The following is a 20,631-nucleotide window of genomic DNA, read 5'->3' as shown; positions in this document are numbered from 1 at the left end:
ACTCTCTGCGCTCTTATAGCTTCATTTTCAGCCACAGCAGGCAGCTGTTATCAGAGGAAAAGCTCTAAAAACCCACTGTACACTACCTGCTCAGCACCAACAGACAGTTACTGTAGACTAGCTGGTGAACATAATGGAGCATTTAGCAGCTAAAGATATAGATATTTCCCTCAGGAGTTGGTAGAGAGCAAAAACAGAGCTAAAAGAGAGTGAATATTGGACTTCCATTCACCAGGTGAATGAGACTAACCTTTGTCCTAATATTCATGCCTTTTTTAATGCTCCTGCATGCTTTATAGCAAGAATGCCAATAAAACAATCTTCACAAAGTACAACTTCTCTATTCTTTAGAAGTCTAAGTAGAGGAACCTCCTGTGTGTCATACTCACCACTCAATCAGGTTGAGATCCTGCAGCTTTCAAAAGTAAATTTTGTGCATTTCCTTTGTACTTTTTTATTTTACTGTCATCCAGTGTAGAAGCAATAATGGTGTCACTCTATGCATAATGTAGCACATAAAAACTGTGAATTTGGTGATGCAAAACAAGAAAACAAAGATGCAAACAGTCATGAAAATGAACATGCAAACAGTGACAGTTTACTGCTGTCCAACCAGTAAGTTTCTCCCTCTCTTCCCTTCTATATAAATTTGACATGTGAGAAATACAAATATCTGACTGTCTCATAAACAAACAGTATGAAAAACTTGTGATGACAACTCAGAAAATATACAGTAAAATATACAGTATTTTGAAAAACAAAACTGTGGGAAAGTAAGACGAGTAGAAATAGAGAAGAAGTGATGAAGGCTGAGTTTTGTAATATTTTCATTTGAAATGTTGAAATTTTTCTGAGTTACTTTCACAACAAAGTTCAAACTCTCAAAGGAAGATAAAACCACAATCCTGTATGTGACATCTTTGAGGATGTTACATATCCTGTGTGGTTTTGGCCAATCGGAGAGTGATGTGATCTGAGATCAGTTGATTACAAATGTGTTTCAGTGCTTTCACTCACCATATTTACTGTAGACTGTTTGGATGCAGACGACCAAACATCAACCTCTGTGTAGGGAACTCATCCAGGTGTGGTCTTGCAGCTTTCGAGGTAAGTTTTGTGACATTTTTCACTTGTGTATGTAGAGATTGTAAAAATGACATTAGAACTGCAAACAGTCATGATAAGGAGTATGCAAACTGTGACAAGCAGACAGCTTTGGACTGTAGGTGTACAGAATACTGTGGTTAAACCAACTGTGTTTTATTTCATTTGCATTTTTTTTCCCGTAAATACCATTTTGATGTGTAAAAGTTGTGTAACGAAGACAAAAAGAGGTGAGAAAATGACTAAAAAGATAATAACATTCAGAACTTTTCACTATTTTGAATGAAATTAAATGAGCTAAATAAAGAAGAATGAAGAAACAAATATCCATTATTATATTTCTGTATTTCTTGTATTTACTGTATGTTCTGAGCCAACATCGATCCACATAGAGGTATTTATAGTGATATTTGCAGTTTTGATGACAGCTGAGATATGAAAGAGTTTCCTCTGCTGTGACGATATGAAAAGAAATAAAATAAGATAAAAAATAAAAGTCTAACAGAGGGATAGAGTTACACAAACCAAGATAGATTACAGTCAATTAATGATTCCATCCCATAAGTGTTTCTTTTGTTTGTTTGTTTTATTTGTTGGTTATTTTTGGTGATTTGGTACATTTTATCCTTTATTGAGAGGAGACAGTAGAGTCAGACAGGAAATGAGGAGAGAGAGAGAGAGATGGGGATGACATGCAACTAAGATCTGCTGGAATCAAACTGGACATAAATGTTGTAGTTTTGTGGTATGAGTCTAAACCAGTACGCTACAGGGATGACCAGTATGTTAGTGTTGTTAAACATGGTGAATGTACCAGCCTGCAGTTGTTTCCTTTAATTTATTTTCATGCTAACTCCAAAACATAGTCAGAGTGCACAATCTGTAAACAAAATATAAAATATGCAGATGATTCATAAAATGGTTTGGTCAAACATGCAAACCTCCTTGTCCAAATTCAGAGAGCACAGAGTTATTCAACTGGTGGGATGTCAAGTGCAGAAGACAAACCATCCTAGACCAATGTCTCTGTACCTTAAATTACGGAAATAACTGTATGACATTCTGTACTAATGACCTCACATCATCATGTAAAAATATTTATATACATCACAAGGACTTGTATAATCTGACAAGTTATTTTTTGATGAAATATAGAACTTCAATGATCAGTTGATTATTCTCATTGCTACTTTATTGCTTTATTGTTTTTTTCAAATTATTGTTTCAATCATTCTTCAAGCGAAAAGGCCAAATATTCTCTGGTTTCAGCTTCTTAAATGTTGTGATTTGTTCCTTTTCTTTGTCATATGCAACAGTACATTAAAAATCTTTAGGATTTGGATTGTTGGTCAGAAAAAAACAGTAAGCTGAAGACATCCCCGCGGGGAGTGCCATTTTTACAGTGTATAAAACACTACATTTTATAAACTAAAAGGTTAATCATTTAATCAGGAAAATAATCAGCAGCTTAATCAATGATGAAAATAATTGTTAATTGCAGCCTTGAAAAAATATTATTAGGAGAAAATGTAACAAAGACACCTTTTTGTGGCTATAATATACACTGTATTTGTGTGAACTTGCACCTCAAGACTTTAGTGATGTCACTTAACAATGTTATGTAGATATTAAAAAACTTCCATAAACTGATCTCTCATACAACAGGTTTCACTCTGAAGAAGAAGAAGATTTCTACATCAACAACACCTCACAGATGGAAAGCAATGATTACAGCAATGTCACATCCAACTACAATTCCACCTCCGATTACATCCCTTATAATATTGAACCACATATTCTGTATATGATGACATACGTAATCATTAGTATCGGCCTTCCTTTGACTCTAGTGGCCATCTACTCTCTTTATTCCCAGGTGAGTACTTTATGACTAAGATTTATTAATTTTAGGTCATGTGTCTGTCATACAGTCTGTCTGTAATGAATCTTCATCCTGCTTGGGGGATGGAAGGAAGTCTTGTAATGACCTATAAATTTAAGCTAATTGGACCTTAAACACATGCAGTTAACATGTGTAGCTTCATTTCAGCTTCTCTTAAGGTGAAGTTAACAGCATCATTAACTTGTAGAGAACAAATTGTCAGAAAAGATTTGATTTAAACAATAAAAAAAATATATGTTCTCTCTCTCTCTCTCTCTCTCTCTCTCTATATATATATATATATATATATATATATATATATATATGTGTGTGTGTGTATATATATATATATGTATATTTATATGTGTGTGTGTGTGTGTGTGTGTGTGTATATATATATATATAACATATATGTTCTTGTTGTTGTTGAGTCTTGTAACATTGATTGACCAGTGTGTCATAATTGATGACACATTGGTCGATGCATGAATGTTTCTGACTGCAATTGCTGAGCAGAGCAAAATGACGTATTTATCATTACTTAGAATTCCATCCACTTGTATTTTTACACATTTTGTACAAAGGTCCTAAATTTTGAAAAACTGAAAAAAAAAATGTTTCCAGCTCCTTTTTTTATTTCTACCATATTTTTCTTGCAGGTGCAAAATAACAATGTTGCTCCAATCTTCATCATCAACCTCCTCATCTCTGACATCATTCAGTTCTGCTACATGATCATAAAAGTGACAGAACCTGTGGATTTGAAGATCTATCGAATCTTCTTTTATATTTACTGCTTTGGTTTGGTGACCAGTGTTGGCTTCATGGTCTGTATCGCCCTGGAAAGGTAGCTATCTGTCTGTACTGTATGTTTTTAGCTACTTCCATGTGTATGACCATTATATTACCATATAAATCTGAATCCCCTTAAAGTCAGGAATATTCTGTATCTGATGATAGACTGTGTATCTTGTGTTTCAGGTATTTGATCATCGCATGGCCACTGTGGTACCGCTTCAGAAGAACCATCAAGATCTCTCTTGTAGTCTGTGTCGTGGTCTGGACCCTTCCTCTTGTTTATGTCCTTGTTTTACATTTCTGGAATGATCATAGGGTCACAAACACCATTACCCCCGTCTTCCTCCTTGTTCCTTTCCCACTGCTCATATTCTTCCTGGGTGGGACCCTCAAATCGCTGTCTGCTGCCATCTCAGTCTCCTCTGATGAAAAACGACGAATTGTGGGAATGTTGGTCCTGGTGGTGCTCATCTACACACTGCTGTTTCTACCCACCACCATCATGTACTTGAGAGCAGAAACCACTGATAAGTATGAATTCAGCATGCTGTTTGCCATTCTTCTTAGGCTCAGTCCTCTTGCAGACTTGATTCTGTATGTTTTCATGAGGAAAGGGGCCATAGACAAGCTTTTGGCCTCTCTGTGTTGTTGCAGAATGAACAGTGATGATAAAAGCAGATCATCAGTATGAAAGACAACAACATGTACACAGTCAGCTCCATGCAGGCAGAGAAAGAGGGAGAAAGAAAAGGGAGAAAACAGATGTTAACTGTAATGTGTCTGAATGTTAACTAAAATACACTTAAACTAGCAAACAAAAAATAAATAAAGTGTTCGCTGTATGACAACAAATCTACTAACACTGTTTGTTGTCAGCCAGTGGTGTGACCATCACAAGTAGATGAAAAGGAGGCATTGTTTTGTTTATGTTGTGAGAGAAGTGGTTAGTGGGAAATGTTTGTCCATGCAGGTTAACTTTTTCTGGTTCATTGTTAGGGCTTCAACAAATGTGCATTAAGTTGATGTCTATCATTATTATCCTTTGAAGGGGACATTACATGCTTTTTGTGATTTTCTGTCATTTATATTCATAATTTAAGTCTGCCAAGGAGCTGGCCAATCAGAGCAGAGTGGGCTCATCAGGAGGCGGGTCTTAAAGAGACAGAAGCTAAAACGACCTGTTTCAGACAGAGGCTGACTGAGGGGCTGCATAAAGGGGCAGTATTAGATAAATAAGGAGTTTTTTGAACTGTAAATCATGCAAAAATATTCCAGTAGAGCCCCAGAATAAAACTATAGACCTGGAAATGTGCATGTTATGTCCCCTTTAATCAAAGAAGCAAACCAGATATTATTTGTTGATCAACTAAGCTGTTAAATACCATGATCACCCTGTTATTATAGCTGCCACTCTGTCTTATTTCTACAGGGAGATCGTCATATCAAGTCTAAAGACTTTCTTCTTCTTTAGCCTCTCATACACATTATAATATGTTACTTTTTTCCTACTTATAACTATATATGTCTATTATTGTGTGGGGGGGTATTTTTATGCATAAAAGTTAAACAACATATGATTTATTTCTTTTTATTTAATGTAAGTTATATTTTAGGAGATTTTGTGGTCGGCATGCTATGGCTTGGCAATACTGATAACATCTTACATTATTATACACAGCACTTTTATAAGAAATTGTAAATTTTCTGGAAATTCTATAAAAATATGTTTCTAGTCAAAAATGAGAATGTTTCCTTTTTACTAATTATGTGAATTAAACCCTACAAATCAACAAAATATCTGCTGATTGTTTCTTGTGTATATAATCATATAGCACAACTCTACTGTTGTGTAATACCATGGAGGCATTTTGCTTTTTTTTCAAATCACCAACGTATGTTTATTCATGTTAAGTTCTCATACTTTTTTAGATAATAATGTGGAGCAGAAATTATATCATATTTTTCACTATAAGTTACAGTAGTGAGGCCTACTGTACATTTCCCCCTTCTTAAACTTGTTGATTGCCAACTGTTGCACTAATCAGCTGACACTGCAACAGCAGAGATCCAACAAAAACATATTTCCCACAATCTCTTTAAATACTTTGACTTTCTGCAGGGTGACACTTTATAAAGAAAAACATGCATTTTCAGGAGATAACGTATGATTGCTAAGAGCTTAAGGTTACTACTTGATTAGTTGTATAGTGCACAAAAAAGATGATTAATTACAGTAGTTGTAATGTATTTAATCGTATGTGATTAAAGAACAGTTTAAAAAACAAGTATTGAGTCATTTCAACTCCATTCAGAGCACACATCTGTCATTTTCCTCTCCCCAGCCCAAAATACCTGTTTGGTTAGTCCACAGATACCTTTGGAACTGAAATCTTGTATTTTAAAGTTTTCTCTCTGACTTTTTAGGCATAACTGTGACTGAATTTCATCAACTCTGCACACTTAATGTGCATTGCAATGGCAGAACTGAAAAAGTTTTGGCTAACCTGAAGGATAAAAACTCATTTAGAGCAACAAACAGTCCTGATTGTCTGCTCATATGAAAAACAACAACTAAAAAGCCACAAGCAGAACAGACTAATGTGAGCTACATGACATATTTCCATCCAGCCTGAATGATACCTTCATATAACTGATTAGATGTATAGGTTAAATGGCCATGGAGTGAGTTATCCTAAGTCATGTACAACTAAGGTACATGGAAAAGTTCAACCCTAAAAAGGCAGCTGTCTCATGCTGTTGTTAAAGTGTATGCAGCAGCTGTTTCCTCCTGTCATGAGAGTTTTGGCTATAGACCTGTCTCTGCCCCCCAGTGGAATGTGTCGGTAGTGCACGAGGCCCTAGTGAGTGATCCCTATGAGCTTCTGGAGCGCTCCTCTCTGAAGGCGTTGTCATTCAAAACAACTTTGCTGCTTGCGCTGACCTCAGCTATGAGGGTGAGCGAACTGTGCACCCTGTCAGTTCACCCTAGCTGTTTCGTGGTGACCACAGCGGGGCTACTCTCAGACCGCCTGACTGATTTTTATAACTATCAGATTTATAGTTTCTAACCCTCTGACACTGCAGAGATCCAACAGGACACTCATACAAGTCAAGAGGTTATTTTGAAAGCCATGATCCTGTAAAAGGTCACAAGGCTGAGAAATGTCAGTTTTATTCCTTTTCAGTGTCTAATACAGATATCTAGCGTCCATTGTTGGCTTTCATCGTACTCTTCCTATATCAAACTAACAAGTGGCAGTTTTTGCTCTGAGCAAATTATTGTGAGGTTTATTTGAGTGATATTCCTGTCTGCTAACATCAGTGTTGAGCTGAATATTAAAAGAAAAAACAAGAATTTAACGCAGACATGACAAGAATTAATTATCATCTATTATGCATGCTATTGTTATGCTAATATGTATCAAACCTGCTTTGACCCCTGAAGTGATGAAATGTATGGAAATAACTATGGTGAGCAACCTGCCGTCTGAGGAAGGCCCACAGTTAGACCCATACCAATTTGCATACAGACACCACAGAGGAACTGATGATGTAATCACTAGTATAGTGCACATGGTCACTAAACACCTGGAGAATCCCAGGGCCTATGCCAGACTATTGTTTGTTGATTTTAGTTCAGCATGTAACATTTAATAACCCCATATATTACTTGAAGGATATGTTCACATTTTTTCAAATGAACATTGAAATAGCTCGCTGTAATCATTCCTCCTGTTCACACTGATCATTAGAAGATCCTTTCCTAATGTGCTTTCAATGTAAGTAATGGGGGACAAAATCCACAGTCATTGATTTCTGCATGTTTTGTGCAAAAATGGATTCAAATGTTTATCTGAACCTACAGAGAGGTGACAGACATCCAAATTAATCAAATCAAGTGGATATCTTCATTTTAATATAAAATTCCCTTGTTGTGTTTCCCTAGACTTTGATTCCCTTATGCTAAATAACTCTGATGTCCAGGACCAGATGTATAAGTCTAAAATAAAGAACTTTTTACAGTGGTGTGATGAACATCATCTCACCCTCAACACAAAAAGTTGGACTCTTTCAAGTACCTGGGCATCCACATGGATAATAAACCAGTATGAAATGTATCTGTCAGAGACGTGAACAGTCTGATCCAGAGCACTCAGGGAGCAGAACTATGCACTCTAAAGTGGTTAGAGACTTTAATCATCCAATGTAGAGCCTGCATGGAGTGAAAACATGCCCTTTGAAGCAGTCAAAGATAAAAACTGTCATATCTAGAGTGCGCACGGAGCATAACTGTGTGCTCTAAAGTGGTCATAGACATAATGCAGAAGAGGAGTGAGATGGTTGGGGTTAGGGTAAGAATATCAGGGTCAGAGCCAATCAGAGGCACAGTAGGGGCGGGTCTTCACAGAATGAGGGTGGGAAAAAAAATAACACAAACTGGAAAATTGTTTGAACTCTCTTCCTGGTTCTGTAGTCCAAAACTACGGTGGCCCCTAAGGACAAAGCATATACAAGAGTGAAAGCACAAACAATAAGAAGAACACGCTCCAAATCCTCCTAGCAGCCTGGAGCACTTCAGGTGTTTTTCCTTTTTAATATGTATTTTGGTATTTGTAGCATTTCTTGATTTGGAGCATGCTTTTTTATTAATGTTTGTGCATTCACTCTTGTATGTGCTTTGTCCTTAGGGGCCACCATACAAAACCCTTTCTAATGAATCAGGAGTCAAACCTGTTATTGTTGTCAGTTTGGAGATGAGTGGATGAAGCCAGTGCAGCACTGCACCATCAGCAATGTGGCTTGGCAGCTTGCCAGTTATTCCATATGTAGGAGATTATACAGACGGTTTTATGTTTGGCCACTAGATGGTAGCATGAAACATGAAATGACACAGTGGTTGCATGAGTCAGTGCTGAAACATCAATGTTGAGGTGCAGATAAAATGAAGATCACACTCAATGTCGGGAGTTCAACAGTTTAAATATGACAAAAGTTACAATTATCACCAAACACATTTAATGTCACTTAAAATTTAACACAGTACAAGATAATCTTAAACTGGACTGATATACTGTATATGCTTGGGAGTATATTATTGGCAGAAAGAATATTCCTGTTGATGTCAACTGTTTTCTGTCTTATTCTCTTTGTTTATTTTTACCAGACTGTGACTCAAATGTAATGCTAATAAATGAGAAGCACAAACTGTTAAGTTTGGTCATAACATTTATATTGAAGAAGTTATGTGTTAATGTTGTTAGAAATGGAGATGTGTCAGCCTGCAGTTGTTCTTCCAACCAACACTTTACAATACGGTACACAAAATTTAGCAAAGTTACTAAGGGTGTGCCTGAATACAAATACCTTATTCAGCAAAGCACAAATGGTGTTTTTTTTTTTGTTTTTGTTTTTTACGAATATTTGTTTCATACAAATATTTCAAAACTGTTTGTTTTCGGGAAGAGTAAAAAACATGTCAAATACCAGCGTGCAGGTCGGTTACATCACTAGTGCCATTGTCCCGTTTTAGCTTCCCCAAAGTTGTAAATGGAACCACGTTCCAGCTAGTTGTACTAATGTACTTTACATATTCATGTCTGTCTACTTTTTCCTCTCTTCCGTAGTATCAGGAACCTGATAAGAAAAAGTAAATTTAGTGATGCAAAACAAGGAAAACAGAGATGCAAACAGTCATGAAAATGAACATGCAAACAGTGACAGTTTACTGCTGTCCAACCAGTAAGTTTCTCCCTCTCTTCCCTTCTATACAAATTTCACATGTCATGTCATTTTGCTCTCCCCAGCCCAAAATACCTGTTTGGTTATTTCACAGATACCTTTGCAACTGAAATTTTGTATTTTAAGGTTTTCTCTCTGACTTTTTAGGCATTACTGTGACTGAATTTCATCAACTCTCAAGGTTATGGAGTGAGTTGTCCTATGACCAGCTTCTGTAATATTACACTGTATAAAATATTGCTCAGTCCAAGTGGACGAGATAAGACTTGTATCTGTACCAGTTTTGTTTGAGTATCTCTTGTAGTTTACGTTCAGATTTGCATTTATTCATGTGGGAGACACTTTTATCCAAAGTGACGTACAAATGAGGTACATGGAGAAGTTCACCCCTACATGCTTTTCACAGTCTGTACAGTGAAAAACAGGAATTGCTGCAGTGACTGAGTGACAGCTTAACAAGATCTGCAAAACGTTGAGGGAGTTAACCAACAGCTTTTACAGATATGGACATGATGAAACCAAATATCAACTTCATATTAATAACAGGAAAGGTGAGTCATATCTTACAAGTCCAAGTTGTTATCTGTTCAGAATAAGATTTAGATTAACTAGCAGCTAATGTGCATCATTAAGAGAAAAATAAGGTAACAGCAATGTCCCGACATGTCAGTGACATGAGTCCATATATCTAGAAAATACTGTCTAAGGTTTGTATTAAAAGTTGTTCTTTCTGTTATGTCTTCAACAGCCTCTTTGGTAACAGCTAAGGCTATTAAAAAGAGTTGGTTGTGATGTGATAATATGTTTATTGATGAAAGGTTTCCTACTAGCAACAGTATAGAGATGCTATGTCACCCGTAAGTTATGATGAACAGCATCTGTGTTTATCAGTCCTTTATGAAACTTATAACATTTATTCTAAATAGTAATATATGGATAGTGTTAGTAAGACATGGTGAATGTGTGAGTACACATTCTATTCTACTCTTTTTAAACTTACAGGTCTTACTTATGTCAGGGTTTATTAATGATTGTTAATAACCTGTGTATCTTGAATGTCATTTTGTACAAGAACCAAGACATTTGTAACAGTTTTTAGCAGTTTCAGCTTGTTGTGTGTGACACTATTGCTACTGAGTAAAGTTAACATAGTGTTGTATTGGTGCGATATTGAACCAAACTGGGTACAATTTTGCCACAGTGATGTTTAGTGTGTAAAATCTGTCTTATAAAAGTTCTTAAGCAACATAACTTAAGACAGGAGAAGGTGATATGATGAAAATGAACCTATAGAGTAGCTGATGGTGTTTTTTGTTGTTGTTTTTTAAAATTATGTTGATGTTTATACATATTAGCCATAGCTTTCATTTTTAACAACTGATATCATAAGAAATATAAATTATAATAAATGACATTACAAAAAGTCATTTGTCAAATGAAAGAACTTAAAACTAAAACATTTCATACTGTTTACAACCTAAACAGAATATAAAAACAACAACATAAGAAATATCAAGTGTCATTTCTTCCTACCATCACCCAGCAGGTTTTCACTTCTGTAATTCGTTGTGAAACACTTCATGGGCCTTTTTTTCCTCTTTCTTATCACACAAGAAACTATTATTGACTTAATTATTTATTATTGACCTCATTGGAAAGAATTACTCTCTGTATTACCCAAATATGTTCTCTTTTTTTCAAGGAATTTGAACATTATATTAGAAATACTGAATAATGTAGTAACCAGACACAAAATTGTCTGACAGTAACACTTCTAATTTCATTACTTTGTTTTATTAACTATCATTATTTTTGTTACCCCCACATGTTCTGCATTTTTGCAAATAGCAAAAATAAAAAAAAAAAAGGGGGAAGAGGTTAAATTGTGCAATAACTTCTACTGAAACTGCTGTACAGGGGCTGTTCAGAAGCAGATAACAATCTGCAGTCGCTGATACATTTAACACATCATAGTGGTGGAACAGCAGCACGTAACCAGGAAGCTTTGTGGTATTTTACTGTTTAGCATGAATACAATTTTAAGCAGGAACTTCTTGAACATGTTTATATTTTCCTGTGAGGCCTTCTGTGTTTCCCTACTTTAATTATCATTATTATTTGTAGTAGTAGTAGTAATGATAGCAGTAGTAGTACTCCTGCTGCTTTTCATTATGTGTTCACAGTACTTTTATTTGTGAGTTGAGTTTTCATGATCAGGTTTTGCGTTCCTCTCCATGCCTCCATGTTTTCTCCAGTTCCATTTTGTGCATTGTCGGCATGTTTGTGTTAATCTTTGGGGAACATTGTGATAGTGGAAATAATGGTTTTTGTAGGAACAGAGATTAGTGGATGCTAAAAAACCGTGTGAAATGTGAGAAATAAAGCATGAGATATATACTGCTATACAGCTGGAGAACAGGAGATGTGTATCTGTGTCTGTGTGCGTGTGTGTGTCTGTCAAAGGCTACTTTTGGGGACAAATATCAGATTAATTTTATTTTGAAGTCTGATTAACCAGACTGAACGGCATAAAATACTAACGACTCATTCATTACTTATCAGCTACTCTGCAGCTCTCCTCGGCTTTACGGAGCAAGAATGCCAATAAAACAATCTTCACAAAGTACAACTTCTCTATTCTTTTGAAGTCTAAGTAGAGGAACTTCCTGTGTCTCATACTCACCACTCAATCAGGTTGAGATCCTGCAGCTTTCAAAAGTAAATTTTGTGCATTTCCTTTGTACTTTTTTTCTTTTGCTGTCATACAGTGTAGAAGCAATAATAGTGTAACTCTATGTATAATGTAGCACATAAAAACTGTGAATTTAGTGATGCAAAACAAGGAAAACAGAGATGCAAACAGTGACAGTTTACTGCTGTCCAACCAGTAAGTTTCTCCCTCTCTTCCCTTCTATACAAATTTGACATGTGAGAAAAACAAGTATTTATGTGTCATAAAATATACAGTAAAATATACAGTATTTTGAAAAACAAAACTGTGGGAAAGTAAGACGAGTAGAAATAGAGAAGAAGTGATGAAAGCTGAGTTTTATAATATTTTCATTTGAAATGTTGAAATTTTCCTGAGTTACTTTCACAACAAAGTTCAAACTCTCAAAGGAAGATAAAACCACAACCCTGTATGTGACATCTTTGATGATGTTACATATTCTGTGTGGTTCTGGCCAATCAGAGAGTGATGTGATCTGAGATCAGTTAATTACAAATGTGTTTCAGTGCTTTCACTCACCATATTTACTGTAGACTGTTTGGATGCAGACGACCAAACATCAACCTCTGTGTAGGGAACTCATCCAGGTGTGGTCTTGCAGCTTTCGAGGTAAGTTTTGTGACATTTTTCACTTGTGTATGTAGAGATTGTAAAAATGACATTAGAACTGCAAACAGTCATGATAATGAGTATGCAAACTGTGACAAGCAGACAGCTTTGGACTGTAGGTGTACAGAATACTGTGGTTAAACCAACTGTGTTTTATTTCATTTGCGTTTTTTCCCGTAAATACCATTTTGATGTGTAAAAGTTGTGTAACAAAGACAAAAGAAAATAGCTAAAAAGATAATAACATTCAGAACTTTTCACTATTTTGAATGAAATAAAATGAGCTAAATAAAGAAGAATGAAGAAACAAATATCCATTATTATATTTCTGTATTTCTTGTATTTACTGTATGTTCTGAGCCAACATTGATCCACATAGAGGTATTTATAGTGATATTTGCAGTTTTGATGACAGTTGAGATATAAAAGAGTTTCCTCTGCTGTGACGATATGAAAAGAAATAAAATAAGATAAAAAATAAAAGTCTAACAGAGGGATAGAGTTACACAAACCAAGATAGATTACAGTCAATTAATGATTCCATCCCATAAGTGTTTCTTTTGTTTGTTTGTTTTATTTGTTGGTTATTTTTGGTGATTTGGTACATTTTATCCTTTATTGAGAGGAGACAGTAGAGTCAGACAGGAAATGAGTAGAGAGAGAGAGAGATGGGGATGACATGCAACTAAGATCTGCTGGAATCAAACTGGACATAAATGTTGTAGTTTTGTGGTATGAGTCTTAACCAGTACGCTACAGGGATGACCAGTATGTTAGTGTTGTTAAACATGGTGAATGTACCAACCTGCAGTTGTTTCCTCTAATTTATTTTCATGCTAACTCCAAAACATAGTCAGAGTGCACAACCTGTAAACAAAATATAAAATATGCAGATGATTCATAAAATGGTTTGGTCAGACATACAAACCTCCTTGTCCAAAATCAGAGAGCACAGAGTTATTCAACTGGTGGGATGTCAAGTGCAGAAGACAAACCATCCTAGACCAATGTCTCTGTACCTTAAATTACTGAAAGAACTGTATGAAGTTCTGTAGTTATGACCTCACATCATCATGTAAAAATATTTATATACATCACAAGGACTTGTATTATCTGACAAGTTATTTTTTGATGAAATATAGAACTTCAATGATTAGTCGATTATTCTCATTGCTACTTTATTGCTTTATTGTTTTTTCAAATTATTGTTTCAATCATTCTTCAAGCAAAAAGACCAAATATTCTCTGGTTTCAGCTCCTTAAACATTATGATTTGCTCCTTTGCAACAGTACATTAAAAATCTTTAGGATTTGGATTGTTGGTCAGAAAAAAACAATAAGCTGAAGACATCCCCGCAGGCTCAAAGAAATTGTGAGTGCCATTTTTTTACAGTGCATAAAACACTACATTTTATAAACTCAAAGGTTAATCATTTAATAGGGAAAATAATCGGCAGCTTAATCAATGATGAAAATAATTGTAAGTTGCAGCCTTGAAGAAATATTATTAGGAGAAAATGTAACAAAGACACCTTTTTATGGTTATAATATACACTGTATTTGTGTGAACTTGCACCTCAAGACTTTAGTGATGTCACTTAACAATGTTATGTAGATATTAAAAAACTTCCATAACCTGATCTCTCATACAACAGGTTTCACTCTGAAGAAGAAGAAGATTTCTACAACAATACCTCACAGATGGAAAGCAATAATTACAGCAATGTCACATTCAACTATGATTATAACTACACCGACTATGATAGCAACACAACCTACCTCTATTTTGAAACACATATTATGCATGTGATGACATGCGTAATCATTAGTATCGGCCTTCCTTTGACTCTAGTGGCCATCTACTCTCTTTATTCCCAGGTGAGTACTTTATGACTAAGATTTATTCATTTTAGGTCATGTGTCTGTCATACAGTCTGTCTGTAAAGAATCTTCATCCTGCTTGGGGGCTGGAAGGAAGTCTTGTTATGACCTATAAATTTAAGCTAATTGGACCTTAAACACATGCAGTTAACATGTGTAGCTTCAATCCAGCTTCTCTTAAGGTGAAGTTAACAGCATCATTAACTTGTAGAGAAGAAATTGTCATAAAAGATTTGTCAGGACAATTTGTACAGCATTATTTGAGCTCAGTATTTTGGGATTTGATTTAAACAATCAAGAAATATATGTTCCCTCTCTCTCTCTCTCTCTCTCTCTATATGTATATATATATATATGTGTGTGTGTGTGTGTGTGTGTGTGTATATATGTATATAGAACATATATGTTCTTGTTGTTGTTGAGTCTTGTAACATTGATTGGCCAGTGTGTCATATTTGATGACACATTGGTCGATGCATGAATGTTTCTGACTGAAATTGCTGAGCAGAGAAAAATGACATATTTATTATTACTTATAATTCCATCCTCTTGTATTTTTGCACATGTTGCACAAAGGTCGTAAAGGAAAAGTGAAAAAAGAAATGTTTCCAGCTGCTTTTTTTATGTCTACCAATGTTTTCTTGCAGGTGCAAAATAACAATGTTGCTCCAATCTACATCATCAACCTCTTCATCTCTGACATCATTCAGCTCTGCTGCATGATCGTCTTAGTGGCAAAACCTGAGGATTTGAAGATCTATCGAAACTTCTTTTGTATTTACTTCTTTGGTGTGCTGGCCAGTGTTGGCTTCATGGTGTGTGTCGCCCTGGAAAGGTAGCTATCTGTTTATCCTGTATGTTTTTAGCTACTTCCATGTGTATGACCATTATATTACTATATATATCTGAAGCTCCTCAAAGTCAGGAATATTCTGTATCTGATGATAGACTGTGTATCTTGTGTTACAGGTATTTTGGCATTGCTTGGCCACTGTGGTACCGCTTCAGAAGAACCATCAAGATCTCTCTTGTAGTCTGTGTCGTGGTCTGGACCCTTCCTCTTGTTTATGTCCTTCCTTACTATTACTGGGTTGATCATATGGTCACAAACACCTTTTCCTATGTCTTCCTCCTCGTTCCTTTCCCACTGCTCATATTCTTCCTGGGCGGGACCCTCAAATCGCTGTCTGCTGCCATCTCAGTCCCCTCTGATGAAAAACGACGAATTGTGGGGATGTTGGTCCTGGTGCTACTCATCTACACGCTGCTGTTTCTACCCAACATCATCTGGTACCTGGTAGGAGAAGACAGATATAATCATACCTTCAGTGAACTGACTCTCATTCTTCTCAGATTCAGTCCTCTTGCTGACTTGATTCTGTATGTTTTCATTAGGAAAGGGGCCATAGACAAGCTTTTGGCCTCTCTGTGTTGTTGCAGAATGAACAGTGATGATAACAGCAGATCATCAGTATGAAAGACAACAACATGTACACAGTCAGCTCCATGCAGGCAGAGAAAGAGGGAGAAAGAAAAGGGAGAAAACAGATGTTAACTGTAATGTGTCTGAATGTTAACTAAAATGCACTTAAACTAGCGAACAAGAGATAAATAAAGTGTTTGCTGTATGACAACAAAAGACTTTGTGCCACATCATTAGTTGAAATGTTGGTGTCAGTTATGCTCAAAGAAAACTACTAAGACTGGTTGTTGTCAGCCAGTGGTGTGACCATCACAAGTAGATGAAAAGGAAATATTGTTTTGATTATGTTGTGAGAGAAGTGGTTGGTGGGAAATGTTTGTCCATGCAGGTTAACTTTTTCTGGTTCATTGTTAGGGCTTCAACAAATGTGCATTAAGTTGATGTCTATCATTATTATCCTTTGAAGGGGACATAACATGCTTTTTGTTATTTTCTGTCATTTATATTCATAATTTAAGTCTGCCAAGGGGCAGCTTCCTGGAGCCGGCCAATCAGAACAGAGTAGGCTCATCAAGGGCGGGTCTTAAAGAGACAGGAGCTACAATGACCTGTTTCAGACAGAGGCTGAACTGAGGGGCTGCATAAAGCGGCAGTATTAGATAAATAAGGAGTTTTTTGAACTGTAAGTCATGAAAAATATTCCAGTAGAGCCCCAGAATAAAACTATAGACCTGGAAATGTGCATGTTATGTCCCCTTTAATCAAAGAAGCAAACAAGATATGACTTGTTGATCAACTGAGCTGTTCAACACCATGATCACCCTGTTATTATAGCTGCCACTCCGTCTTATTTCTACAAGGAGATCATCATATGAGGTCTATAGACTTTCTTCTTCTTTAGCCTCTCATACACATTATAATATGTTACTTTTTTCCTACTTATATCTATATATGTCTATTATTGTGTGTGGGGGGGGGGGTATTTTTATTCATAAAAGTTAAACAACATATGATTTATTTCTTTTCATTTGATACAAGTTATATTTTAGGAGGTTTTGTGGTTGGCATGCTATGGCTTGGCAATACTGTTAACATCTTATATTATTATATGCAGTACTTTTATAGGAAATTGTAAATTTTCTGGAAATTCTATAAAAATATGTTTCTAGACAAAAATGAGAATGTTTCCTTTTTACTAATTATGTGAATTAAACCCTACAAATCAACAAAATATCTGTTGATTGTTTCTTGTGTATATCATCATATAGCACAACACTACTGTTGTGTAATACCATGGAGGCATTTTGCTTCTTTTTTTCAAATTACCAACGTATGTTTATTCATGTTAAGTTCTCATATTTTTTTAAATAATAATGTGGAGCAGAAATTATATCATATTTTTCAATATAAGTTACAGTAGTGAGGCCTACTGTACATTTCCCCCTTCTTAAACTTTTTGATTACCAACTGTTGCACTAATCAGCTGACACTGCAACAGCAGAGATCCAACAAAAACATATTTCCCAGAATCTCTTTAAATACTTTGACTTTCTGCAGGGTGACACTTTATAAAGAAAAACATGCATTTTCAGGAGATAACGTATGATTGCTAAGAGCTTAAGGTTACTACTTGATAAGTTGTATAGTGTACACAAAAGATGATAAATTATAGTTGTTGTAATGTATTTAATCATATGTGATTAAAGAACAAGTATTGAGTCATTTCAACTCCATTCAGAGCACACATCTGTCATTTTACTCTCCCCAGCCCAAAATACCTGTTTGGTTAGTCCACAGATACTTTTGGAACTGAAATCTTGTATTTTAAAGTTTTCTCTCTGACTTTTTAGGCATTACTGTGACTGAATTTCATCAACTCTGCACACTTTATGTGCATTGCAATGACAAAACTGAAAAGGTTTTGGCTAACCTGAAGGATAAAAACTCATTTAGAGCAACAAACAGTCCTGATTGTCTGCTCATATGAAAAAGAAAAACAACAACAACTAAAAAGCCACAAGCACAACAGACTAATGTGAGCTACATGACATATTTCCATCCAGCCTGAATGATACCTTCATATAACTGATTAGATGTATAGGTTAAAAGGTTATGGAGTGAGTTATCCTATGACCAACTTGTATCTGTACCAGTTTTGTTTGAGTATCTCTTGTAGTTTACATTCAGATTTGTATTTATTCATGTGGGAGACACTTTTATCCAAAGTGATGTACAAATAAGGTATATGGAAAAGTTCAACCCTAAAAAGGCAGCTGTCTCATGCCATTGTTAAAGTGTATGCAGCAGCTGGTTCCTCCTGTCATGAGAGTTTTGGCTATAGACCTGTCTCTGCCCCCCAGTGGAATGTGCCGGTGGTGCACGAGGCCCTAGTGATTGATCCCTATGAGCCTCTGGAGTGCTCCTCTCTGAAGGCGTTGTCATTCAAAACAGCTTTGCTGCTTGGGCTGACCTCAGCTATGAGAGTGAGCGAACTGTGCGCCCTGTCGGTTCACCCTAGCTGTTTCGTGGTGACCACAGCGGGGCTACTCTCAGGCCGCCTGACTGATTTTTATAACTATCAGATTTATAGTTTCTAACCCTCTGATACTGCAGAGATCCAACAGGACACTCATACAAGTCAAGAGGTTATTTTGAAAGCCATGATCCTGTAAAAGGCCACAAGGCTGTGAAATGTCAGTTTTATTCCTTTTCAGTGTCTAATACAGATATCCAGCGTCCATTGTTGGCTTTCATCGTACTCTTCCAATATCAAACTAACAAGTGGCAGTTTTTGCTCTGAGCAAAATATTGTGAGGTTTATTTGAGTGATATTCCTGTCTGTTAACATCAGTGTTGAGCTGATTATTAAAAGAAAAAACAAGAATTTAACTTAGACATGACAAGAATTAATTATCATTTATTATGCATGCTATTGTTATGCTAATATGTATCAAACCTGTTTTGACCCCCGAAGTGATGAAATGTATGGAAATAACTATGGTGAGCAACCTGCAGTCTGAGGAAGGCCCACAGTTAGACCTATACCAATTTGCATACAGACACCACAGAGGAACTGATGATGTAATCACTAGTATAGTGCACATGGTCACTAAACACCTGGAGAATCCCAGGGCCTATGCCAGACTACTGTTTGTTGATTTTAGTTCAGCATGTAACATTTAATAACCCCATATATTACTTAAAGTATATGTTTCACATTTTTTCAAGTCTTAAAACAACAGTCAGTTGCTCAAATGAACATTGAAATAGCTCGCTGTAATCATTCCTCCTGTTCACACTGACCATTAGAAGATCCCTTCCTAATGTGCTTTCAATGTAAGTAATGGGGAACAAAATCCACAGTCATTGATTTCTGCATGTTTTGTGCAAAAATGGATTCAAATGTTTATCTAAACCTACAGAGAGGTGCCAGACATCCAAATTAATCAAATCAAGTGGATATCTTCATTTTAATATAAAATTCCCTTGTTGTGTTTCCCTAGACTTTGTTTCCCTTATGCTAAATAACTCTGATGTCCAGGACCATATGTATAAGTCTAAAATACAGAACTTTTTTACAGTGGTGTGATGAACATCATCTCACCCTCAACACAAAAGTTGGACTCTTTCAAGTACCTGGGCATCCACATGGATAATAAACCAGTATGAAATGTATCTGTCAGGGACATGAACTGTCTGATCGAGAGCACTCAGGGAGCAGAACTATGCACTCTAAAGCGGTTAGACACTTTAACCATCCAATGTAGAGCCTGCATGGAGTGAAAACATGCCCTTTGAAGCAGTCATAGACATAAACTGTCATATCTAGAGTGCGCACGGAGCATAACTGTGTGCTCTAAAGTGGTCATAGACATAATGCAGAAGAGGAGTGAGATGGTTAGGGTTAGGGTAAGAATATCAGGGTCAGAGCCAATCAGAGGCACAGTAGGGGCGGGTCTTCACAGAATGAGGGTGGGAAAAAAAATAACACAAACTGGAAAATTGTTTGAACTCTCTTCCTGGTTCTGTAGTCCAAAACTACGGTGGCCCCTAAGGACAAAGCATATACAAGAGTGAAAGCACAAACATTAAGAAGAACATGCTCCAAACCCTCCTAGCAGCCTGGAGCATTTCATGTGTTTTTCCTTTTTTATATGTATTTTGGTATTTGTAGCATTTCTTGATTTGGAGCATGCTTTTTTATTAATGTTTGTGCATTCACTCTTGTATGTGCTTTGTTCTTAGGGGCCACCATACAAAACCCTTTCTAATGAATCAGGAGTCAAACCTGTTATTGTTGTTAGTTTGGAGATGAGTGGATGAAGCCAGTGCAGCACTGCACCATCAGCAATGTGGTTTGGCAGCTTGCCAGTTATTCCATATCTAAGAGATTATACAGATGGTTTTATGTTTGGCCACTAGATGGTAGCATGAAACATGAAATGACACAGTGGTTGCATGAGT

The 20,631-nt window shown here is 36.1% G+C and overlaps 2 protein-coding genes across 2 annotated transcripts; both read left to right on the top strand.

Annotated features, from left to right (window-relative positions):
* The first annotated feature begins 2,911 nt into the window (after positions 1–2,911).
* LOC121912112 (G-protein coupled receptor 4-like) lies at positions 2,912–4,551 on the top strand. The gene is made up of 3 exons (XM_042434196.1): positions 2,912–2,980; positions 3,646–3,833; positions 3,968–4,551. Exons 1-3 carry the CDS (start codon positions 2,912–2,914, stop codon positions 4,473–4,475), a joined length of 765 nt encoding a protein of 254 aa, XP_042290130.1. The 3' UTR covers positions 4,476–4,551.
* Positions 4,552–14,417: 9,866 nt separating this feature from the next.
* LOC121912110 (G-protein coupled receptor 4-like) lies at positions 14,418–18,764 on the top strand. Its single transcript, XM_042434194.1, has 4 exons — positions 14,418–14,741; positions 15,392–15,579; positions 15,714–16,215; positions 18,528–18,764. Exons 1-4 carry the CDS (start codon positions 14,565–14,567, stop codon positions 18,762–18,764), a joined length of 1,104 nt encoding a protein of 367 aa, XP_042290128.1. The 5' UTR covers positions 14,418–14,564.
* The last annotated feature ends 1,867 nt before the right edge of the window (positions 18,765–20,631 follow it).

The sequence above is a fragment of the Thunnus maccoyii genome, chromosome 14 (genome assembly GCF_910596095.1).
Source record: "Thunnus maccoyii chromosome 14, fThuMac1.1, whole genome shotgun sequence".
In the NCBI taxonomy this organism is placed as follows: Eukaryota; Metazoa; Chordata; class Actinopteri; order Scombriformes; family Scombridae; genus Thunnus; species Thunnus maccoyii.
This window is presented reverse-complemented; position numbering and strand designations above follow the sequence as displayed.